At 36.1% G+C, this 26,042-nt stretch overlaps 2 protein-coding genes and 1 long non-coding RNA gene across 3 annotated transcripts; 2 read left to right on the top strand and 1 right to left on the bottom strand.

Annotated features, from left to right (window-relative positions):
- Nucleotides 1–707: 707 nt before the first annotated feature.
- On the top strand, nucleotides 708–5,503 carry LOC145791451 (uncharacterized). Its single transcript, XM_082871803.1, has 8 exons — nucleotides 708–788; nucleotides 887–964; nucleotides 2,970–3,089; nucleotides 3,440–3,550; nucleotides 3,882–4,070; nucleotides 4,170–4,253; nucleotides 4,904–4,963; nucleotides 5,103–5,503. Exons 1-8 carry the CDS (start codon nucleotides 708–710, stop codon nucleotides 5,139–5,141), a joined length of 762 nt encoding a protein of 253 aa, XP_082727929.1. The 3' UTR covers nucleotides 5,142–5,503.
- A 9,244-nt stretch (nucleotides 5,504–14,747) lies between these two features.
- LOC114276982 (uncharacterized) lies at nucleotides 14,748–19,631 on the top strand. Its single transcript, XR_014329575.1, has 3 exons — nucleotides 14,748–15,088; nucleotides 18,658–18,794; nucleotides 19,202–19,631. It is a non-coding gene; the product is annotated as an uncharacterized LOC114276982 (long non-coding RNA).
- A 465-nt stretch (nucleotides 19,632–20,096) lies between these two features.
- Nucleotides 20,097–24,485, bottom strand: LOC114276980 (disease resistance protein RGA2). Its single transcript, XM_028218812.2, is given in 3 exon segments — nucleotides 20,097–20,444; nucleotides 20,553–21,346; nucleotides 21,348–24,485. Coding segments are annotated over 2 exon segments (3,285 nt in total). The 5' UTR covers nucleotides 24,067–24,485; the 3' UTR covers nucleotides 20,097–20,444; nucleotides 20,553–20,780.
- Between the last annotated feature and the right edge of the window lie 1,557 nt (nucleotides 24,486–26,042).

Below are 26,042 nucleotides of genomic sequence, written 5' to 3'. Positions count from 1 at the left end.
AGATTGCGTTTGAATCCGTTCGAAGCCAAGTATTTCGGACCTCTAGGTTCGTGGATCCGAACCCTTTCGAGTCCGAGTGCCTCGGATCTCTAGGCTTGCTTAATACCCTTTCGAGTCCGGGCCCGAGTAAGTCTCTAGGTTCGTGGATCCGAACCCTTTCGAGGCTTAGAGCCATTTAGCCCGTTTGATGGCGATAAATCTGGGCCCACCGATTCTTGGACTTGCAATAAATTCGGGCCCACTAATCTTGGGCTATTGGGCCTAAATAATTTAGTGGGCTCAAATTAGCCCCTCTTACAGTCTCTTTTGCCATATCACAGCCAAACGATGAGTCAAAGCTCAATCTTCCATCTCTAATGGCTGTGAAATCTGTAGAAACTTTCTAGTACCATTCACTGCAGAAAGAATCCAACTTGCTAACTAAACTCAACGACTGTCCCAACATCCTTCGCTGCTACGGCAGCTTCATCAGCAATGACGACGACAACAACAGCGTCCCTCTCTACAACATAATCCTCGAATATGCTTCTTTGCTGCACTTTTCCTTGCCAACATAAATCATGTTTGATTTTAATATGGAGTTTGTTCTTTTTTAACAGGTTGAACCCATTCGTAACTTCTTTGCTGCACTTTTCCTTGCCAACATTGGGATGCTTATACATGTTCATTTCCTTTGGAATCACATTGATATTTTACTAGTAGCCGTTATGTTGGTGATTGTCATAAAGACTCTTGTGGTTGCAACAGTAGTTAAAGGATTTCGATACAATAACAAGAGCTCACTACTTGTAAGGATTTACAAGTTACTTGCTTGACTACTCTTTTGTGCACCTTGATCTTTGACATCTCTGTTGACAGAGGGACCTTAGTTGTTCGATATTTGTAGGTTGGAATGCCTTTGGCACAAATTGGGGAATTTGCTTTTGTTCTCTTAAGTCGTGTTTCCAATGTTCATCTAGTTGAGGTAAATTTTCCATTTTTAATTTGTTAGCACGCTTTTAAATGGTTGTGTCCACTTAAACTGAAGTCTTTTTTTTTTCAAACAGAAGTTTGTAATGTCAATATGTGTATTTCAAAGCTATTAAACTGATAAAAATACCATTAGCTTACATGAATTACAATTCTAATAATGCTATTGCATCAACCTTTTTCCATCTATGAACCTACAAGCCTCAATCATATAGTTTTGGTGTGTGGTTTCATCCTGTGTAATTTCAATTAGAGAATGTAACTTGAATTTTGAAACCATTGTAGGTAAGCTGTATTTGCTGCTGCTGGGCACAACAGCTCTCAGCCTGGTCAGTAAGCCATTTTAATTGTGTTGCAAGTGATGCCATTTTAGTTCATAGTTCCCATTCATAATTCTTTTTGTGATATATATATATATTCATTTTTTATGTGAATGACTAGTTGGCGCTACATGGTAATAGTTAGAATTTGATCAATAGCATTCTCTTGGATGCCAATGATAATTTTGGGAGCAGTTTAGCTCATTTACATCTGATTCTTCTCTTTCTTTTATCTGAGACTGCAAATGCAACTGTGCCAGGTTTAGCTCATTCACATCTGATTCTTTGCTCGGGAAAATATTTCGTTTTATGTGTTTTCTTGAATTACATGAATCAAATAAACTGTATTTTGGCATAAGCTGGCGGCATGTACCTTCTCCGCCTATTGGTGGGTATTGTAGTTTTCCTTGATAATAGGCAATGCCTTTTTGCTAGTGAAAATTTATGGGTTGATTTTAGCTTCAAAATATGAAAACAAATTATGAAAATTATAAGAAACAAGTCAATCTTTTATTCTTTTTGGGAATAAATATTGCTTTTAGTCTTTTGAATATATAATTATAAGCTACCTGGGCAAGCTATTGGGGCATTAATTGGGTGCGGATTCTGAGAAATTACCTGCTATCTATGTTTATTGTGATATATGATTTGAACAACTTGTTATCTATGTTTATTGTGAATTTGAGTTTTTAGAATTCAGTCTGAATCTGTGAACAAAAAAACAAAAAAATTGGGTGATAGGTTTCCCTTCCTAGTACTGCATATCTTCAGTTAGGATTATTTTATTTTGTTTTATTTTTTAGGACTAGAATAATTTTATATATCTAGCTCACTTATGTGGGAAGGAGAGCCATTAAGTGGTAGGGGTGGGTGAACTCGCAACAGGTGAGATTACACCCTGATCTTATTTGTTGTTAAATGGTGTACAAAATATTTTATTAAGTTGCAGGATTCAAGAAGTGGAAACTCATCCTTTTTTTTTTCTTCTTTTTTTTTTTTTGGAATCTATGTTCTAAAAATTCTCACATTATGTGGAAGCATATGAGAGCTCTTGAGAAAGTCTTGCTATAAATAGGGTAAGGATGTGTACACTTGTAATATGATTAATGAAATTTGTTGAAATTTGATATGAGCTCTTGAGAAAGTCTTGCTATAAATGAGGTAAGGATGCATATAATCTATTTGGTATTTATTTAACTGGCTATTTAAATTAAGAAGCAATTTAAAAGCTTCAAAAGCAGTGCTCTATGTGATCATTGTGAGTTGGTTGAAACGAACGTAGCTTCAAAAGCTTGCTTGTTCCAACACATGTGGCTAAGTTCATTTGGACACAACTTCTTGCATTAGATTGTAACAATGTTTCTGTAACATTCATTCGAATGAGGGCATCTTTCTTTTGAACATAGAGTTGTTACGAGTTAAGTCTAATTTACAGAGAGTTCATTTGAATGTAGAGTTGATATTCCTAATGAACTTTCCTTTTAGACTTAATATTGTTTTTTTAGCATTATTTAGATTTATATTTAATCAACTAAAATGTGTAATTTTGTGGATATGTAATAGAAGTATGATCTATGGCATAATTTGCAATTTGCTATTGCTGTGACTTGTGAATTCTGTACAAACCCCTCTCTCTCCAATACCTGCTATTAATGAGTATCTAAATTGTTACATTATCAGGATAATTTCAGTTCCTCGATTCCAATGGATGGAAAAACAGAGCTTCAGATTTTAACTTTCCAAGCTCCCAAGATCAGACTCTTATGTAGTTTGTGTGTTGAAGGGAATGAAACAATGCAGGTGTTGTACTCCGGCACAATTCACTTCATCTACCTTAACACTAGCTTTTGTTATATGCCATTCAGATTTTTAATTGGCCAAGTATTGTGTAGAAAATCTTCGAGGAATCCTTGAGAGAATCGAATTTGTGGAGGGTGTTCTAAATAGAAACCTCAAGTAACAAAACTGGATGAGAGAGAGAGAGAGAGAGAAAGAGAGAGAGAGAGATGAAATATACAATGTAAGTTGCAGTCCTCAAACATCAGTTGAGCTTGGAAGGATTTCTGTGTCTGCGCTCATCTTAGGTGCACCTTACCCTACCATACATATGAAGAATAATCATCAAAGTAGATTCAAACCTCAAGCCTCAGGGTGTACTAAAAGGCTTTTCACAGCCTCCTGAAGTGAAAAGTGGAACTTATAACCCAGAAGTACTAACTAGCCAAAAGCGTCAATGGGCAAGCGTCCAATTGCAGTCCCTGGTATTTATATTTATCTCAAGTAAAACCATTTTTGGTCCAGGTTACTTATCTCTTTAGCAATCAGCTGTTCATTTTGCTTTGGTACTTGTTGTCATCTTGCATATATCTTGTAGTTTCACCATGTAGTGCTTACTTTGAATGGAAAGCTTATAAGAAGTTGTGCAATTTGAGTTCAAACCTGCTCAAAACGTCAAATGCCTTCGATTCTTGTGTGTTCCCATTCCTTTTTATACAGATGGTCGTAATAAAAATGAAATTTTTGTCCTTTGTGTTTCTATGGTAGGTTTTATAGCAATATTGGTTTTACTAAGTGTGTTATTCAAATTTGCAGGATCATAGGCCTTTAAAAGAGCCATCAAGGCTTTTTGAGAGCATGGTGGTTGTTGGACTTCATCCTAATTGTGATATTCAGGCACTTCAGAAGCAGTACTTTGGGAGAAAGTCTGAAGGTTCGGGTAAATTTCGAAGTGCATTCAGTGGTCAGCATCAGTCTCGTGTAGAACCTAACCTTGAACCCCAGGTGCTAATTCTTTTATGCTAAACATTGAACATAATAATTTTATAGATCATTGGACATGTTTTGGATATGATATATGACCTCTCAGTTTTTTATTTTCAGGTCTTATTTGTTTATCCTCCTGAAAAACAACTGCCACTTAAGTATAAGGATCTTCTTTCATTCTGCTTTCCTGGAGGTGTGGAGGTTAGTTGGATATGAGATTTATTTGTTAATGAGTTCATGTACTCTGAATAAATTGAAATTTATTTCCAGATATGTACTGTAGTTACATGGGCATTTTGGCTGCATAGAATTTAATTATGCTTAATATTATTGAAATTCAAGAAAGTAAACCTTGGAAGTTCTGAGAGATACTCGTGAACACATGGATGGGCACATTGAAGTCACAGATGAGGTTTGATGTCACTTACATATCTCCATTTCATCATAATTAGAGGATTGTGACCATCTTGATGCATCATTTCTTGCAGAGCACTTGAAGACTTAAAATGATTGAACGAAGTTAGTTATCAATTATCTGCTATATTATCATATTCTCTAATGTTTTGGCATTTGATAATGTTCACATAATTTTGCTAATTAGGGTTATGCATTTTCTAGTTCTTAATTGTATTATCTGTTTGTGGGTCCGAATTCTTTTCCTTTTCTCTTATTGTAACTAGTACATGGCTATGGATGTGCACATTTCAACTTTTGTAGAATTAAAAATGTCTTTTTGTTTACTCTCAAAGGAGATTTGCCCAACATTATGTAGCCTTTTTGTTTATAAATTTTCCATCATTCAATATGGAAATGATTTTTGGAGTTTTAAATGTTGGTTCATGTGATTTCAGGTTCATGCTATTGAAAAAACTTCTTCAATGAGCGAGTTGAATGAAATACTTCTTGGGCAGGTATCCTAAAGCTTCTCCAATCATATTATTAGACATTCTTGTTATCATCCTCGTCATCACCTTCATCATCTAGTGAAGTGAACAGATAAAAGCTAATGTTTACTTTATCTTACCTTCTTAATGAAACTGGATGATGAAGGTGATGATGGGAAGCAGCATGGAGAGCGATTCAGAATGACAATGAAGGATGGATGGGGGCTTTCCTTCGGATTCTTATTTCTCTTCTTTTTTCTTTTTTCTTTTTTCTTTTTTCTTTTTTTCCTTTGATCTGATTGGGGAGTTGGGTGTTTTGGTTCACTTTCTTCTTATTTTTTGTGTTAAATGGGGGAGGGAGTGGTGAGAGACAGAGAGAGAGAAGAGAGTAATATTATTTTGTGGCTTTGTATACAAAGTAGTAATTAATTTTTTGGTTGAGAATTGTGAATACAATTTTTGGGGGTAATATTAAAATATCATTTGTGGATATGTTATTTTGTGGATAATGGTGATTGGTGAATGGGAAAGTGAATTAATGATGCATTTGTTATTTGAATGTAAGTTATTATTTCATATTAGTGTTATTCAGTTTTATTATATGTATTTTTTTAGTTTAATCACATAAATTAGCACAATTTCAAAAAAAAAAAAAGAGAAATCACGGCGTTTTTTAAAAAACGCCACTTTAAACCTTAAATATTAACGGTTAGATTTTTTTAAAAAGATATGACGGCGTTTAAAAAATGTCGCTAAATATCATAATGACGTCATAGTACTGTCAAGTAAGACATTTGGCGACGTTTTTAAAAACGCCGCCTATATTAATATAACGACGTTTTTAAAACGTCATAAAGTTATAGCGACGGCCGCGTCCTCGGCGCTTGGTGTTAAGCGTCGCAAAAAGAATTAGCGACGTTTTTGACACTTATAGCAGCGATTTTTAAACGCCGCTAAAAACTGAATTTCCTGCAGGGATGTGGTGGACGATATGGCAAACAAGTATTTTATGCAAAATGTCATTGCTGGTGCCCTTATTAGGAATGTAGATAAAAATAGCGATGCACCATTAGGACCAAAGATCAATCTTCCACCGCACAAAATGAAACTTGTTTGTTATGTTATTTTTATTTTTTTGGCAAATTACAATATTAATTTTTTTTTAAATTATAAATAATTTTTTTGTTAAGATTTTTTATTTAATAGAATTAATTAAAAAAATAAAAATTTTAACTGTTCTCTTATATAGTGGGTGTTTGGGAAGTGAGTTTTTATGTAGGTTTTTTTAGTTGTAGGATATTATTAGAGAAAATTTTTTTTGTGTTTGGGAAAATAGTTGGGTTTTTATGTGGTTGGATGTGATGCTTGTGAGAGAAAAAGTGAAATGATTATGGGGTTGGATGTGATATTTTGTTTGGATGTGTTTTTTTTAGTTTTGCAAAAAGTTTGTTTTTTTGTAAAAAAAAATTAAAAAAAAAACCCAAGTTTGGGACTTCCCAAAAACCACCATAATAATAAAACTATTAAATTATTAATTGAAATAAATTTCTGACATCATTAAAAATAGTTAATTAATTTGATGATTTATTTTAAAAATAGGTCATTTGTTATGAAATTAAAAACTTCAAGGGGTGTAATTTTTAGAATCACAAAGAACAATTTGTATTTTAAACAAACCTAAAGGGTTGTATTTATAATTTGCCATTTTGTTATTAAGAAAGTGAAATTGATTCTAAATTTTTGAAATTTTTTATTAAAAAAATAAAGAAATTTTTAATTGTTTTCAAAACAAGTTTTACTCTCTCCTCCCTTTCCCACCACCACCAGCCAATTGTCATCGAGCTCTAGCCATTTCACGACACTTCAGCCACTACATCTATCTTCTATAACTCATCAAACATATTTTATTTATTTTTATACCAAACAAACTCATCAAACATATTTTATTTATTTTTATACCAAACAAGTTTTGTTACGTGTTTTTTTGCAAACAGAAAACTTGAAATTGACAATTCTACCAAACAAGACCTAGCTTATGCGTGTTTAGAATTTTTGTTGTGCATTATCTATACCTATCTATAAAAGCAGGAAAATCTGTGTCTAACAACAATGTGTCTAACCCAGTTGAAATGGCAAATTAACCCTCCTTGAAAATTGTTGATCACGCTCTAGCAAGCTCCGTATCAATCGAGCTAGTTTTTGGGGTCCATTCGATTTTAATATACAAAGACAAGCCTACATGGTCATTCTATACTTTTGCAAACAATTTGTTATAAAAATGAATGGTTTACATATTTGACATATTTGATATTGAGAAATACTCTTAAATTGATGGCTCATGAACACTAAGATTGGCAAACATACACACATATCCACTAGCAGGTCAGAAATATTTCCATGCGGTAAACTATGGCTCAACCTCTCATCCAAACATCAACTAGTAGTAGAATAGACATGGTGCGTGAGACTAAAAGTTGAATTTTTGGTTTTTTTTCTTTTTTTTTTTTTTTTTTTTTTAAAAAAAAAAAGTGCAAAAAGTAAAGAAACTTAAAAAAACCAAAAAGCCTTCTAACTTGCTAAAATAGGCACTTTAAGGTGCAAGTTATAGCGTCTAATGAAAACTGAAGCAACCATTCCAATTTAGGGATTCACTGGATATAACAAGAAAATATGGCCGAACTCATTCAATGATGATCAAACCTGTCTACAACACAGTTGTTGCAAATGGAGAAGCACGTGGTGGACGATATAGCAAACAAGTATTTTTATGCAGAATGTCATTGCTGGCACCCTTATTAGGAATGTAGACAAAAACAGTGATTCCCTATCAAGACCAAAGATCAATCTTCCACCGCACAAAATGAAACTTGGTTGTTATGTTATTGATTATTTTTTTTTTTTTGATCATAGAAATTCCAGAAGGCTACAGAGAAACATCCGCCAAAAGCAAAGCCGAAAGAGCAGCAGGGGGGTTGGAAAACCAGTTAGAAGGAAGCGCACCATGAAGATGAGCTCGGCCAACCGAGTGAGCTACTCCATTTGTCTCCCTAGGTATCCAAGCAAAGGAAACATGGGAAGAAGAAGACACAACCTGAATATCATGCAGGAGTGCAGAAATGTCCCAGGGAGGAACCATCTCAGAAACACAAAGGGTGATGACTGCTTGGTTGTCACTCTGCACTTGAATATGGGAAAGACCCAGAGCTCGCAGAAACATACAAGCAAGACGAATAGCATGAGCTTCTCCTTGTTTAGCTGAGGAAGAGTAGACTATAGAGGTCACACCATCAATCAGTTTACCGTGGCTATCTCTCAGAATCACAGCCAATGCTGCGCTGCCATCAGAAGAAGAGAAGCTGGCATCAAAGGAAACTTTCATAAAGCCAGGGAGGGGGCTATCCATCGAGGGTGAGGGCAACCTGGAGTATAATTCTGCTGTGAGGGAGGTCTGCGGTGATGATGGGCTTGTTCAAATTCCCACCAATAAGCACAGGCTTGTTGAGTAACCTGATGAGGATCCACAGATAGTCATTTCTACTGTTAATGTATTATATTAATATGTATGTATCATAATATTATATTATATTAACATGTATATATTATACTAATGTAATGCATATATTAATCATACATAGTTATAGGATGCCAGAGCAGTGCCTCACTTTCGGGTGCTTTCGGCTACTTTATTTTATTTTATGCTCCACTTTCATCATAATGTTGTATCACACAACTCCTATAAATGGAGTCCCTTCTTACACCTTCAGATATTCAATATACAAGAGTTTCTCTTACTCTCTTAATATCACTCTCTTATTTCTTACATGGTATCAGAGCACAGGTGTATTGCATAGTCTCTTCTGCATCGCATTTTTATTTTGAGCAGATTGTTGCATATCTCGTCCTTATCTGAATTACAGATTGGACCACACCAGAACCTTCGTCTCCTCACGACGAATCCAACGCCACCAGATTCATCATCATCCGACGTTCCACGCGCCGCCACGCGCCGCCAGAACTTTCATCCACACGCCTCCCGCCTCTCAGACGCGCTCTACGCGCCTCACACTTGCCCTATGCTATCGTGCGCCGCAGCCTCATCTGCTAACGTGAGCCGCCTGTTTTTGACGTCAGCCCTGGCTGCTTCCGTGCGCCGCTTGCTTCCTCTGCTATCGTGCGCCGCGCCTGTGACACAGCAGTGACGTCATCTTGACCAGATTGTGACATCATCTTTGACCAGAATTGTTGACCAACTTTGACCAGCCAATTTAGTGCCTTCTGGTCATCTTTTTTTTGGTCCGTTCACTCATTTCCCACTAATTTCGACCCTCTGAATTCACTGGTAACCTTAGATTTTTCAGATTCGGCTTCGATAGTACTGCTTTTTCCTCATGGATCGCTTGGACTCCTCCAACCACCCTATTTCCGTTGTTCTTGACGGAACTAACTATGTCTTATGGGCACAAGCTATGTCTGGGTTCCTCAAAGGAAAGAAACTTTGGCGCATCATCACTGGGGATGTGTGCAAACCCATCCCAGCCACCACAGAATCCGCTGCCACCACGGACTCCGTTGCCAAATATGCTGACCGTCTGGAAGATTGGGATAGCAAAAACTATCAGATCATCACTTGGCTCCGTAATACTTCTATTACTTCTATCAGCCTTCAGTTTGGTCGGTTCCAACTTGACTCTGCTTCCTCTCCAGCCAAAGCCATCTGGGATTTTTTACAAGAACGCTACCAGACTACTGGCCTTGCTCACCAATATCAGCTTCTGAGTCAACTTCACCGTATGGGCCAAGACATAACTCAAACCATTAATGATTTCCTCTCACAAATGTATTATGTTTGGGATCAGCTCGCTCTCTCTGAACCTCCCTGGGATTGTACTAAGGATGCTGCCTTGTTCACTACTTACCGTGACCAACAACGCTTGGTTCAATTTCTCATGGCTCTCACTCCCCGTTTTGAGCCAGTCCGCGCATCTCTCCTTCATCGCACTCCTTTACCCACTCTTGAGCAAGCAATTTCTGAACTACTGTCAGAGGAAACCAGGTTTGGTACTCTCCATCCACACCCTGTGGACTCTGTTCTTGTTACTCCCCAGATTCGAAGTTCTCCTTTACCATCTTCCCCACAGAAGACACCTATCTGCAACTACTGTCAAAACCGCAGTCTTCCATCGACTCATCTTCTGGTTAATTGTCCAGTTCGTCTTTGTCGGTTTTGCAACAAGACTGGTCCTGGTCATCTCCAGCATGATTGCTTCCGCAACCCTGCCCGTGCCTCTCGCAATGGTCCCTCCCCCGGGCATTTTTCCCGCAACAACTCTCACTGTTCTGGGCCTCCGTCTAAACCAATGCCTGCTCCACGCACTGTTGCTGCTGCCTCCGAGGATTTACCTGCCTCTGTCCCTATAGATCCTTCCACTCCAGTCTTCTCTCACACAGATGTCGAAGCCATGTTTCACAATTGGCAGAATTTCGGTACTCCTCCATCTCCTGCTTTGTCTGTCACCGCAGGTAACACTTCCTGGTACTTTGACTCCGCTTGTTGTAATCACATGACCTTTGACCCTACTATTTTTACTCCTCTCTCTTCTACTTCTCCTGTTCCTTCTATCCATACTGCTGATGGGTCTCTTCTATCTGTAAGTCATGTTGGTTCTGTTTCCACCTCTCACTTATCTTTATCTCATGTCTATCTTATGCCTGCTCTCACTTTAAATCTTATATCCATTAGTCAATTATGTGAGCATGGTCTAACTATTACCTTTTCCCCTTCTGGTTGTTTGGTGCAGGACCCTCGAACGGGGCAAACTCTTGGGATCGGCCGTAAGCATGGACGTCTCTACGAACTTATCCATCTTCATGTTCCGGATTCCTCTCAGATCACAGCTCCTACCACTGCCACCACGGCTCCTCCTTTATCTCCTTTTCAACTTTGGCACTGTCGTTTAGGCCATCTTTCTGTTAGTCGTTTAAAATCTTTAATTTCTCGTGGTCATTTAGGTCTTGTAAGTTTTGATGCTTTAGATTGTGTGTCCTGTCAACTTGCCAAACAACCTGCTTTGTCGTTTAATAAAAGTGACTCTGTTTCTCTTGCACCATTTGATCTCATCCATTCTGATATTTGGGGACCCTCTCATACTCCCACTATGGGCGGCGCCCGCTATTTTGTTGTTTTTGTAGATGATTTTTCTCGTTTTACATGGTTGTTTCTTATGAAAAATCGATCTGAGCTCAAACAGCTTTATTACAATTTTTCTGCAATGGTTAAAACACAATTTTCTAAAACTATTAAACTTTTTCGTTCCGACAATGCCATGGAATATAAAGATTTTGACTTTCTTTCTTTTCTTCAGAGTCATGGTACTCAACCTCATCGATCCTGTCCCGGCACGTCTCAACAAAATAGACGTGCTGAACGGAAACATCGGCATATTCTCGACACTACTCGCGCTCTTCTTTTGTCTTCCTCTTGTCCGGAACATTTTTTGGGAGAGGCAGCTCTCACTGCTGCTTACACTATCAATTGTATCCCTACCCCTGTCATTCAGAATCACACTCCTTATGAGCGTCTGCATGGCACCCGTCCTCCCTACACCAACCTTAGAGTCTTTGGCTCTGCCTGTTTTGTTCTTCTCCAACCTCATGAACGTACCAAACTTGAACCTCGTTCCCGCCTTTGTTGCTTCTTGGGGTATGGTATTGAACATAAGGGGTATCGTTGTTAGGATCCTCTCTCCCAACGACTTCGTATCTCTCGTCATGTGGTCTTTTGGGAACACAAAATGTTTTCCTCTCTCTCTCCCTTCCGTTTGTCCGTTCCCTTACCCTCTCTTTTTTTTTACTGACCCTTCCACAGATCTTTTTTCTGATGACCTTTCTCCACCACCCTTGCCACCCTCTCTCGAGTTTTCTGATTCGTTTGCTCCACCGCCCCTGCCAACCTCTCTCAAGATCGCCTTGCCTACCGGTTTGTCCCCTGCACCTGCTCCCTCTGATGGTCTTGCTCTTGCTCCATCGGGATCCTCCTCTCCTGCTGAGTCTCTTCCTCTGGCTCCTCCTCCCTCTGCTCGACCACATCGGGTAACCCCAACCTTCTACTCGTCTTCGTGACTTTATTGTTGGTTCTACTGCTTTTTCTACTTATGAACCGACCTCCTATCGTGAGGCTCGCTCTAATCCTCTTTGGCAGCAAGCCATGACTGATGAATTGCAGGCTTTAGACAAAACTCATACTTGGGACATTGTTGATCTTCCTCCTGGCAAGACTGCCATTGGCTGCAAATGGGTATACAAAATCAAGACTTGTTCTGATGGATCTATTGAGCGTTACAAAGCCCGCCTTGTTGCAAAAGGCTTCAATCAAGAATATGGTATTGATTATGAGGAGACCTTTGCTCCTGTTGCTCGTCTCATCTCTGTTCGCAGCTTGATTGCTGTTGCTACCGCTCGCCAATGGGATCTTTATCAACTGGACGTGAAAAATGCTTTTCTTAATGATGTTCTTCTCGAGGAGGTCTACATGCAACCTCCCCCTGGGTCTGCTTATCTCCCGCATCAAGTCTGCAAACTTCGGCGTGCTTTATATGGTCTCAAACAAGCTCCCCGTGCTTGGTTTGCCAAGTTCAGCTCCACTATTCAGAAATGTGGTTTCACCTCCAGCTCTTATGATATTACTCTTTTTATCCGAAAAACAGCTCAAGGGACCACCCTGTTTTTACTTTATGTAGATGACATGATTATCACCGGTGATGATATCGATGGTATTCTTCGCCTTAAACAGTTTCTTAGCCATCATTTCGAGATAAAAGATATTGGTCCTCTCAGCTTTTTCTTAGGTCTTGAAATCTTCCATGATTCTACGGGTTCTTTTCTCTCTCAGGCTAAGTATACCTCTGATCTTCTTGCACGTGCTGGTCTTACGGATTGCAAGACTGCCTCTACTCCCCTGGAACCTCAGAGTCGTCTTACACCTCCTGATGGCACTCTTCTCTCTGATGCTACACTCTATCGTCAGCTGGTTGCCAGTCTTGTCTATCTCACAGTTACTCGTCCTGATATTGCGTATGCCGTTCATATTGTCAGCCAGTTTATGTCAGCTCCTCGTACCCCTCATTATGCTGCCTTGTTTCGTATCCTTCGGTATCGCAAAGGCACCCTGTTTCATGGTCTTCATTATTCCGCCCGCTCATCTCTTCAGCTTCGTGCTTTCTCAGATGCTGATTGGGCTGGCGATCCTACTGATCGGCGCTCTACTACTGGGTTCTGCTTTTTTCTGGGTGATTCTCTTATTTCTTGGCGCAGCAAGAAACAATCTCTTACTGCTCGTTCCAGTACCGAGGCCGAATACCGTGCTCTTGCTAATGCTACTCAAGAACTTCTCTGGCTTCGTTGGCTCCTCACTGACATGGGTGTTACCCCCTCTGGTGCTACTGACCTCTTTTGTGACAATCACAGTGCTCTTCAAATTGCTCACAATGATGTTTTTCATGATCGCACCAAGCACATTGAGATTGACTGCCATTTTATTCGTCAACACGTCGCTCGTGGTACAGTCCATCTCCATCCGATTTCTTCTGTTGATCAACCTGCTGATATCTTCACCAAAGCTCATTCTCCTGGCCGCTTCGTTGACCTTGTCTCCAAACTCCAGTTGGTTGATGTTTGTCCTCCTTGAGTTTGAGGGGGCTGTTAATGTATTATATTAATATGTATGTATCATAATATTATATTATATTAACATGTATATATTATACTAATGTAATGCATATATTAATCATACATAGTTATAGGATGCCAGAGCAGTGCCTCACTTTCGGCTGCTTTCGGCTACTTTATTTTATTTTATGCTCCATTTTCATCATAATGTTGTATCACACAACTCCTATAAATGGAGTCCCTTCTTACACCTTCAGATATTCAATATACAAGAGTTTCTCTTGCTCTCTTAATATCACTCTCTTATTTCTTACATCTACTTTTCCAGATACACCAACCAACAATGGCCACTCTACTCACCATCTCTGTTTTGTCAAGCACCTGAGAGCAAGATTGCATCAGAGACACCGTCCACTAGAGAGCTGAAACAATCGGATCGTGCCCAATTCGGAGTCCCAAATTACATCCAAACCACACGGCTCTCACCCAATCGCAATGGAAAAGAATATGCTCAATGGATTCAGCACTATCTTGACATACCGTACAGTTAGGAGAGGGAGCACACTTCCGCCGAAATAGTTTTTCTTTTGTTGCTAATCTGTTGCAACAGACTCGCCACCAGAAATTACGGATTTTCGGGGGAACCTTTAAGGACCAAATGAACTTCCAAAGCTAACGGAGATATTACTAACATCCTCTTGACTGACAGTCCCTGAAATAGATTTTCTTATGTTATTTTTGTTTTGGGCAAATTACACATTTGATTAAAATATTAATTTTTTTTATCAGATTTTTTTTGTTTAACAGAATTAATTAATAAAATAAAATTGTTAACTGTTCTCTTATATAATAATAAAATTATTAAATTATTAATTGAAATAAATTTTTGACATCATTAAAAATAATTAATTAACCTGATGATTAATTTGAAAAATGGGACATTTATTATGAAATTAAAAACTTTAAAAGTTGTGATGTAATTGTTAAAACCACAAGAAATAATTTGTATCTTAAATAAACTTAAAAGGTTATATTTATAATATATCTTTTTTCTTTTAAGATAGTGAAATTGATTCTAAATTTTTGAAATTTTTTATTAAAAATAAAGAAATTTTTAATTGTTTTTGAAACAAGTTTTTTACTCTCTCCTCCCTTATCCACCACCATCGGCCAATTGTCATCGAGCTCTAGTCACTTCAGGACACTTCGGCCTACATCTATCTACCCTCCCCTGTTAACCACTATCTTCTGCAACTCATCAAACATATTTTATTTATTTTTATATCAAACAAGTTTTGTTACGTTTTTTTTTTGCAAACAGAAAACTTGAAAATGACAATTCTACCAAACGGGACCTAGCTTATGCGCGTTTAGAATTTTTGTTGTGCATTATCTATAACTATCTATAAAAGCAGGAAAATCTGTGTCTAACACCAGTGTGTCTAACCCAGTTGAAAGGGCCAATTCACCCTCCTTGAAACAGAAAAGGTATGACATTCTTCAATTTCCATTTGTCAGTTGCTGTGAAATCCAATTCTTTCTTCCATTGTCATATGTTTGCTTCATTGAATTTTTTTTTTTTTAGATATCTGTTTATGAGCTTGGTTAGTGCCTATATTGAATTTAATTTCTTCTTGTTGAAATTAAACTGTTCATGAATTTGTGTTTTGGGATGAAGTTCTTTTTTTACATTTGTTAATATTTCTGCCCACCAAGTGTTTGATTCTATGTTCAAGTGAGAAATTCATCAGAAACAATTGGAACATGCTCACCAAGTGTTTGATTATTGGAAAATGTCTCGTAGCTCAAATTTTGTGGCTCAAAAGTGGCTCAAATGGTCAAAACGAAGTGGTTGTAACTTTGTTCCTATTTTGTAAAACGAAATTGGAACATGCTCACGTCTTGTCTTGGACCACGAACGCAACAGATATATTGCAATGTTGGATTGCTCCATTGACTTTAGGCTAAACCGATAATCTGCTTAATTTTCCAGAAATCAATGTTTGATTACATTTAGTAGATGGTGTATTCTGAAAATTCTGTGGGTTTTAAGATCAGGGGAATAGAAATTAAGTGGGTTTTACAATTTGGTGTTTATAATTAAATTCATTTGTTTTTTTTTTCTTTAAGAAATAAATATATATAATGTGACTAGGACATAGTTAACAACACTAACCCTTTATAGCATCAAGAAGACGGCCTTCAATTGGTTGCTTAGGCTTGTCCCCAGATTAAGAGAAGGATTTTAATTAGAACTGAAAGTAAGTTGAGAAGCTAAAAATTATATAACTAGACAAATGCCAATACCACAACAAACTTCAAAGGTGACTAATTCGCGAGTTTGTGTGCATGTGTCAACACACGTGGAGGTACTTTCACAAATATTGTAATGTAAATGACCATACAAACATGAGGTTAGTAAATTCTAACTGCCAACCTATGATGCATGTATACTAACAAACAACCAATTTGTAGGCCAATCAGAGTATCTAGATTGGTCTCTAAATCTAATGTTCATGAACACCTATGGTCAATATCTAAAGCGAATTTATGTTTTCCTGGATTCTATTATTTGCTTAGATTAGATGTATTATTTGCACTTTATCATGCTGCATGTTGAATATCTTAATCAATTAAACTTCAACTGTCCAATTGATGAACTCTTATTTCTCTCAACAGAATATTTCAATTCAAATAAGCTAATGAAATAGTTCCAAATCTCTGAGTGACTTGGAGTTTTAGTTTGCTTGTGAGATGACGGTGGTTTGGATAACTGGAATTTTGAATTGGGGGACATTAGAAATGATTGTTTGTTGATAGTTTTTATTTTTTATATTTTTATTTGAAAATTTACTCTTGGTTCCCTATATAATTTATTTTTCTTGCTGTTATTAACATAACCAGTAAACTAGAAATGAAATCTCTTATAATTTATTTGCTGTAATTTATTTTTGTATTCCTTCATTTTTGTTATTTGTTCTTTGCTGCTGGTTTGTTTTTGTATTCCTGGTTTGTTTTTGTATTCCTTTGCTTTTGTTATTTGTTCTCAAAACACAGTACTAGAAAAACTAGAATATTTTACTACAAACAAACTCTATTGTGTTGTCTGGGTCTTTCACTTTTTAACCTGGTTCTTAGTTTGTTGAACTGTTTTGATTGGTATACAAATGGTTGGTCTGATGAAAAGATTGTAACCCTTTTGGATTTAGTACTCAGAACCCTTGCTTGGTTAGCAATCTCTGTTTTTTTGCATACCCATTTCTCTAATTCAAGTCAACCAAAGTTCCCAATTTCATTGAGGGTTTGGTGGGGTTGTTACTTTTCATGTCTTATTATTCTTTCACAAAAATTTGAACTTTAACCATAAAAATCGTTAACTTTTCTTACAATGTACAAGTGCACATTGTAGCATTTTCCCCCCCAAAAAAATTTATTCACATTCCTTTTTTTCCAATGCTTTTTTGCTTTTCTTTATTTCCAATTCAGCCAATTGGTTGTTCCTGTTGCTACTTGCTGGTTTATGGTTGTTTCCTATTGATATATGGATATATTTCTGATAAAATGAAAGGGCAATGAAATATCATGGGTCAATAATTGTGGAGTTGTATGCCAAAAAATAGCAGAAACTCTGCTCTGTAAAAGTTCCAAACATCCAAAAAGATTTGTGCTTTATTACAATGTTGCTCAAAAAACATGGACAACAAGAGTGATTGGGTTGGGTTTGAGGCTATTTTAGTCACAAAAAAACAAAATAGACTTTTTAGCCCAATAAGACAAAATATTACATCCAACCTATAATCATTACATTCTTTCTCTTACAAAAAGTCAAAAAATCCGAAAAGCCCTTCCCAAATGAGGCCTTTTAGCCCTAGGCTTAAAAAGCCAAAAAGCCAACCCACTTTCCAAACCAACCCAAAAAGAGCCAGTGTTCTTTAATTTGAACTTTGCAAAGAATTATTTTTATTTATTGATTAATTTGTTCTTTCATTGGAGCCTTATTATCAAGAAGCTTGTAATTTTCTAACCTGCAATGGCAACATATATATGATATTATACTTATCCGGCAAAGGTATTATAGCCAACCTTGCAGCCAACTAAACAATGATTTTCCACAAGCATCAGAAGATGAAGTGCTTGTAGCATATTCTCATTCAAAGTTTTACATGTTCATATGGTAGATAATATTTGTTGAGGTGTTTTTTCTTGTGAATTTGATTTTTGGTTGTTTGTAGAATTGCAGTGTTCCCCATGGCAATACTGTATTAGTAATTTATGAATATAGAAGTGTTTTGTTAATATTTATGGCATGTTTTTAAAAATTGGGTATTTGATCTCTTCTCACCTTCTCGTCATTTGAATGTCTCACTCTCAAGCATCTCTCTCTTGCTATGCATTTTGCTCTGATTTGGTATTTTTTTCCATTTGGAATCTCCTTGGTCACAATTTCCACCCTTATGTTCTTCATTTGATTTGCATTTCCTTCAGATTTTGTTGTGTTTTTGCTTTGATTTTGCATTTTCTTCAGACTTTGGTGCGCAGTTCAGAAATGGATTTAGTGACATATATAGAATTGATTACAAAGGTGAAGCTAACTCTTTTGGGAGATGGCTAAAAGCCAAAGCCAACTTTTAACCTATTTTGGATCACATCATCTCTCTACTTTTTTATACTTTTTTTTCAAAAAAAACGAAAAGTCAACTTTTAACCAACTTCTCAAAACAACGGATTAGTGAAGATGAGGCTTTGCAAGGAAGACACTCTAATTGTCAATGTGCCAATGGTTAGTTGATAAGTGTAAATGGAACCCTACTTATCTAATCATTTTGGTTGTTGAGAAAATTGAGTGAAGATAATGGAACAATAGATGAAAGTATAATATATATTGATTAATTTCTCGTTGCTTTGTTAGATTGTTGATGTTTTTGATTTGATTTAAGCGGTTTTCATGGGCTCTCATATGTCCTTAGTTACTGCTTCAGATTCATTCTTTGTTTATGTTTGCCATTTTGCTCTCTGTTTGTTCACGCTTTTACCCCTCTTATTTTCTTCCATTATAGCCACGCAAGATACAACCTGTATCAACACAGAACAGAGGCCATGTAGCATTTTAGCTAGCATACCCAACTCACCAGGCACCACTAGCAGCAACCATCTTATCTCATTCCACCACCTATGCAAATCCTACACTATCTAGGTATGAAGAACAAATGATAGTCTAATCTCATTCACTTCTTCACTTAAAAAATAGTATTATTAGGCAAATTCCACAGCTTCTATTCTAATTTGTGTTTGGATAACCTTCCAACTGCTTAAACATAGGGAAATTATTCAATAATTTCGAAACACAATCACTAATTATTTAGCCTCATGTTGTTTTCCTATTCCTAACATAAATTGTGGGTCCCTACCCCTCTCTACTAATTAAAACCTTATGGAGTAGCACGTATCCATACTCCGAGAATACTGAATAATCACTCTTAAACATAACTAATCAAATCTTTATACATTTTCACTCTCACGATGTCTTTATACATTTTTACTCTCACTACATCATTTGTGCCCATGCAAATTACTAATGTTATTTTCCAATTAACTTTGCAGAGAAAACTCAAAGGTGGATTTGTTCCCAGTTCCATCTTTGGAAGGAGTGGTAGAGAGAGAAGAAAAAAAGAGAAACATAAAGCAATCCTTCCAACCGGTTAACCCACAGAGTTTCATTTGAAATCAGGGGGCCAATCTATTTGCTGGTTTACAATTTCGTGAAATATAAGATGTGGTTATGAAAAGAAGAAATATTATGTATTTGCATTGGAGAATTTCTCAAAAAAGAAAAAAAAGAAAAAAAAAGAAAAAAAACACTGCATCTTTTCTTTATTATTTTCATCAATGATAATGCGACACATAGCGCGTGGGGTCCAACTGGTATAGTTAAATGATCGATAACTGTTAGCCTAATGTGAAAAACATAAATAATTTTAATGAATTTAGAAAATACTTTTTGAGTGGTTTAGGCCACGTTTGGTAGTTCCAACTTTCACTTGTTGACAGACCAAACAAACACTTTAGACCCCTAAGCAAACTATCTCCACTTTCTTTACATCTCAAAGCATTTGTACTGGGTCGGCTTGTTTGGGTGGTATTAAATTTCATTCAAATTTTCATCAAATTTCTAACAACTGTTTTTTTACTTTTAAACAATTTGTTAAAAGATGAAGGTTTGGAAATTAGTTTTTTTCACTTGAATTGATTAAAAGATAGGTTTTCGTGATAGGTTAGGTATTTTTAAAAATATTTGATCAAAATTTTGATTTGTGCCAAGCTATATCAAATTAAACTTTTGATCTAAAATATTGAACAAATTTGATGAAAAAAAAAAAGGAGGTAAAAAGTTAGAGATGCTCTAAGTACCAACCTGTTGATGCGCTATTCTTGGGTACAATCTTTTGAAGCACAAAGACATGAAACAAACTTAAGATTAAACAAACCAAACATACAATGGTGAACCCAAAGAAATTTAGATAAAAAATTAAATAAAAATAAATAATATCCATTTAAAAGGCTCTAAACCGATAAAAATGAGCAAATAAATGGAAATCATATCCCTCAAAGAAGAACGATGAAACTAGAAGCAACCGGGAACAAATCAATCCACAATATCTACCATCTAAAACCCCATCCTGTGCTTGGAAATATAAAATCAAAGAAAACTAAACAATCAATTATTGCAATTCTTCACAGCCATCTATGATCTAATAACACAAAAGCTTTTCAGCGTGATTAGAGAAATGAGAGCGTTCGTACCCATGCCGCTCTGCGATGAAATACAATTTCAAATTTCTTCAACCTATACAAGACATAAATGAAAAAAATCAAAATTTAGTGATTTTCTAATTTCACAACTTAATTAAATTCAATTCTGACTATGATGTTATTCAAGAAAAAGAAAACGAACCTTGAAAACTATGATGTATTATTCAACAAGTGTGCAAACCCATTGAGGCCAGCCACAAAATTCTTCAAGCACGCTCCATCAAAAACTCGAGTCTTCAAATCTGCATTAACTTGGGACTATGTTGTCACACTTCCTCAAATCAGCTTTCTGCAAACGCTGTTGGATGTGAATCTCAGCTTCAAAATAGTGCATTAACAATCCAAGGATTGTACTTCTTCAAAATTGATCTCAATCAGAGGAACATGAGCTATCTTCAGCCAATCCTCCCCAGTCTGTTTCTTGCACCGGCGCTCCAAATGTGGACATTCTCCAATTGACAGCCGTTTCAGAGTATTCTGATCCTGCAGCCCATCCGACATTCTCCAAATGTGGACATGATAATGATCGGAGGCCTCCTAGCCAATTTGGTAGAAAAAATAATTCGCTGCATTTGTCTATACACAAATCTTGCAGAGCATTCAAATGTTGCATACCCTCTGGAAAAGATTGTATCTCTGGACATCTATTGATTCTCAAGAACCGAAGTCCTGTCAGATATCGCATTCCATCCGACAAAGATATTAGTTTATCACAGCGGAAAATTTGAAAGGATGTAAGGGAAGTCAAGCCTTGCAACCCTTGCACTGGAAGGGACGTAAGACTTTTACAATGGCGTATAAACAGTTTCTGGAGAGAGTTTAGGTAATCCAGTTGATTTGACAGGGTCTTCAGCTTGTACATGGACCATAACTCTAAGATCTCCAAGGCCTTAAGATTTTGAAGCAGTCCATCTGGAAGAATCTTCAAATTAGACATTTATCCTAAAATTGGTAATCCCAGTAAGATTAATCGCTGACCTGAATATCATTTTATTGCCTACCTCAATTCTCAAAATCTTAAGTGCTGTTAGAAAAGGCAATTTAGTCAATTTGGGGCATAAAGATATCACCAACTCCTCTAGGCAGGGGAAAATTTCTCCTCTATCCACTGTTGCCCATTCCTCCAAGCTTGGCATATCATAGAACTCGAGAGTCTTCAATGTAGGAAATGAACTTTCCCCATCTCCATAATCCCCATGGTCGAAGTACTTAAGAGAACCCATGCGACTGATATTGAGAATTTTTAGGGATTGTAGTTTGCCAAGAGGAGGAAGATGTTCACACCTTTCACAATCTATTAAAGAGATCTCAACCAGATTTTTAAGAACCAAACCCCACATCCAGTTGGGAAACTTTGCACCTTGGAAGAAATTTATGCTCAACTTCTTCAGATTCGAATTAGGTTGGAGACTCTCAAGAACATCTTCAACATTCTTTGGTATGTTTTCTTCATTGCTCTCGCTCCAATATAATTCCAAAGAAATAAGATCATGTTTCCCCTTCAAATTGGCCTTCTTGGCGTCTTCTGAATTTCTTACGTTCTCAAGTCTCTTTATGCTCAACGTACCCCCAAGATTTAATTCTTTCAGCTCACCAATTTGGTAACCCTCATCTTGGCTCACAATGAACATGCTTAGTCTTTGTAGGCAAGTTAATTGTCCCATTTGGTCCGGCATGGAAGTAAGAGAATCACACCTTGTGATGTCCAAGTAAGTGAGATTTCTCATGTGCTTCATGCGTTTGGGCAACTTACAAAGTTCTCGGCAATGTTCTAGCTTCAATGTCTGTAGACTTTGGAGATTACTTATTGATTCTGGTAGAATTTCTATTTTAGAGAACGACATGTTCAGGTACCTAAGATGGCTGAAATTGGAAATTGACATTGACAACTTCTCATCAACATGTCTACCAAGATCCAACACTCTAAGATACTTTTGTTTTGAAATGCAAGGTGAAGCAATATTATCCTTGGAATTTGGAATGAAAGACTCAAATATTAAGACAGACCGCAAAGATGGGACTTCAAATACAATCTCATTCCAAGGAATCATCTCTCCAAAATCAACAATATTAAAAGACAAGTGACGAATTTTATCTCGAATTTTCATGCCCTTGTGAGGCTCCATAATAGAGCATTCACATCTCATAATAGATTGTGCAAGATCATGCATAAGATCGTGCATTTTACAAAATATTGTTCCACTATTGGACTCTTTTACATCTTGGAAGAATGACCTCGAAACCAAGTCCCTGAAAATGTCATGGCCCACATCATGTAACCTCATTTGTCCTTTAGATGGAATAAAATCATTTGCCATCCACAACTCTATCAGCAGGTTGTTCTCCATTCTATAGTCTTTGGGAAATATACAACAATAAGCAAAACATTGCCTCAAATGTGGAGGTAAGGCTTCATAGCTCAACCTCAAAGCAGGTAAAATATTACTTCCATCATCAGGCAAATCCCAAATCTCACTGTCCTTCACAGACAACCATTCACTTTCACTTCTTTTAAATTGCATGAGGCTTCCCAAAGCCTTTATTGCTAAGGGTAACCCTTTGCATTTTTTCACTATTTCCTTCGCAATGAGATCCAATTGAAGGTTTTCCTCTTTTCTTTTGTTGCCAAATGCACGTCGTTTAAACAAGGACCAAGAATCATCCTCCGACAGACGAGCCATGTGGTGTATAGGAAGTGTAGCCATGATAAGAGCAACTTTCTGAATCCTTGTTGTTACTATAACGGTACAGCCTTTAGCTCCACGCTTCAGTGCATTTTTTAGCCTATCCCACTTCTCATGGTACTCATTCCATACATCGTCCAAGACAAGTAAAAATCTCTTCCCAAACAGTTTTTCTTGGAGGCAACGTAGAAGTGTATCCAGGTTTGAGATACTACACTCACCACCTTCTATGGACTCTAGGATTTCTCTGGTTAGTCTCTCTACATCGAAATCAACAGAGACACACACCCAAATTCTCAGCTCAAAGTAGCTCTCCACCCTTCCATCATTGTAGACTAATTGAGCAAGTGTGGTTTTCCCAAATCCCCCCATACCACACATAGCATAGACCGAAACATCATCATCACGATCACTTGAATTGTTGAGCAACATTTCAATTATCATTTCTTTCTCATTAGTTCTCCCATAAATTTCTGATTCATTCACCATTGAATCAGTTTGTCCTCTCTCCACCCTACAAACTTCTTCGGTTTCCACCACACCTTCGCTCAAGTGAAACTTATTTTTCTCCCCAGCAATGGCATCTAACCTATCCCTCATATCCTTGATCTTATGCCCCATTTTCAATCGAAATATAAGCCGGTTTCGAAGAGAGAAAAAGGCACTTACTTGGGGTTTTATGCCTCTCTCAGAATCCATCCTTCTTCTCAGAGCTTCAGTCATGAACTCATCCACCAGATTGTCTGCATCATAAGCTGCATCATTGAGCTTTCTAAGCCAATTCTTCAGAGCCTTGCTCTTTCCTCGCTTTGTCTCTGAATCTTGAAGGACTGCTTGAATGGTACTTAATGTGCTCTCTAAGTTCTCTAGCTCTGTTTTCAAACCCCATGCTATCCCAAACTCTTTTAGCACTAAAGAGTTCAAGGTTTTCAAAATTGAACTAACAAGGGGAGAAATGAGTAGATCAGCCATACTCTCATCTGTTTTGAGAATTGGAATTGAAATCAAAACCAGATGAGAAAAGAGTTGAATCAATTTTCACTCACAACTTTTAGAAATGTAATGAAAAGAAATGCAGACCCTCAAACAGTTTCAAAGAAATCAAATGGGAAGCACACTACCATTGGTTGTTGACTTGTACAGTATAAAGATTTCATTTACATGTCTGTCACACCATTTTCTTTATTTTATTTTTTTAATGTTTATTTCCCTTTCCAAACATAACATAATGATTTTTTGGTAGATGGTAGTTGTGAGGAAATTGATCTCCATAGCTTACCTTACTGATTGGTCTGGTGATTGGACGGTGGACATCAAATTGTCTCATCCCCTTTCTCTTTTTCCTTCCCTTTGCCAGGAAACTCCACGGAGCAAGCTTAATTTGGGTTTGGTAATCGCTTAGTTTTATGTTATAATTTTTGTATATCTTTCTTAAAAAATCAATTATTCTGTTTGACTTGTTTGATTTCAGTTTTCATAAAATTCTATTTTTTTATATTTTTTTGTTTTCACTGAAATTTTTTATTATTGTAAGCAATTTTTTATTTTTATTTTTATTTTTAGACACTAATATAAATACACTTAAAAAGTATAATATTTGTGAAATTTTTTTTATAAAAATTCACTAATTACCAAAAACATAAAAAAAATACAAAAATTCAGTATATTTTTCATATTTTTGTGTATTTATTAATTTTTCAAAATATTTTTTCACAAATAATTTACTATTTAGATACATCTAAGGTGCATTTAAAAAAATAAAAAATTACTTAAAATTTTAAAAATATTCACTAAAAATAAAAAAAACATGAAAAATAAAAAACTCAATTTTCAAAAAACTGAATTCAGAAAGTTAAAACCAAACACACTGATTTTTTTGGTTCAATTTTTAAAAAAATAAAGCATGTGGATACTAATATTCAATGCACTTAATTTTTTTACAATATACTCAAAATAATTAATTTGAACAATTTAAACCATTAAACCGACCTGAAATAATTTTAAAACTGACATCGACTCTTTAGAGATGTTATTCCACGGTTCTGAAATTTCACATCAATAGTATATCCCGTCAATGTGAACAATATAGAGGGAAAAAATAAAAAGTACAAAGTCACAATGGAGTAGTTCTAAAAACTATACAAATAATTATCACATTCTTTGAAATTTCATTGATTGAGTACACGTACACCATATTGACATGATAACATGGTATACCTGCCTATTGAATAATTTCTCCTCCATTCGAAAGATACAACAATTACCATTGGTTATGGGCTTTTCTACCCTTTTTTTTTTTTTTTTTTTTCAGATTGGGTTGACTATTCCATTTACATCTCTTTCCCATTACTTTATTTTTATTTTTATTTTTCCAAACATAAGATAATGAGTCTCTCTCACTCTTCACTTTTTTCTTTTTCTTTTTTTTGAAAAACATGAGGAGGGTTTAAAAAATAATTGTAAATGAGTACATTTTTTTATGAATATTAATAATTAAAATTATAAACTTTTTTATGAATATGTATTTTTTTTCTTCTTGACTTACATTGGGGTGCAATTACCTTCCTTTTTTGTTCTTGAGAAATGCTAAAAAAAATTATAATTTTATTTATAATAATATGAAAAGAGAGTTAAATTTATATGGTTGAGTGTGTATCATGCCATACTATTATTGGTCAAATTAGGAGAAATTTTTTGAGATCACAAAAACATTTTTTTTATTCATTAAATTTGTTCAAAATTTATACTCCCTCCGTCCCATAATATTAGTCTCTTATTTCATTTTTCATTGTCCCAAAATATTAGTCCCTCTTCAAAAATCAAGTACAAAAATAATATAAATTTCTCATTTTGCCCTTCTTTTAAATTCATAAATAATATAAAAAGTACAATTATGACATTGATATTCTCAAAAAAGTGTACTATCAAAGGGTAATTTTGGAAAACCA

Source organism: Camellia sinensis, chromosome 5, assembly GCF_055761805.1.
Source record: "Camellia sinensis isolate YWXY chromosome 5, ASM5576180v1, whole genome shotgun sequence".
Classification (NCBI taxonomy): Eukaryota; Viridiplantae; Streptophyta; class Magnoliopsida; order Ericales; family Theaceae; genus Camellia; species Camellia sinensis.
The sequence above is the reverse complement of the archived record's forward strand: the minus strand, read 5'-3'. Positions and strand labels throughout refer to the sequence as shown.

Coding starts and splice junctions, on each gene's coding strand:
- LOC145791451 (XM_082871803.1), top strand. CDS start 708: ATGTTGGTGATTGTCATAAAGACTCTTGTGGTTGCAACAGTAGTTAAA. Junction 965..2,969: donor CCAATGTTCATCTAGTTGAG/GTAAATTTTCCA, acceptor TTACATTATCAG/GATAATTTCAGTTCCTCGAT. Junction 4,964..5,102: donor ATGAAATACTTCTTGGGCAG/GTATCCTAAAGC, acceptor TGGATGATGAAG/GTGATGATGGGAAGCAGCAT.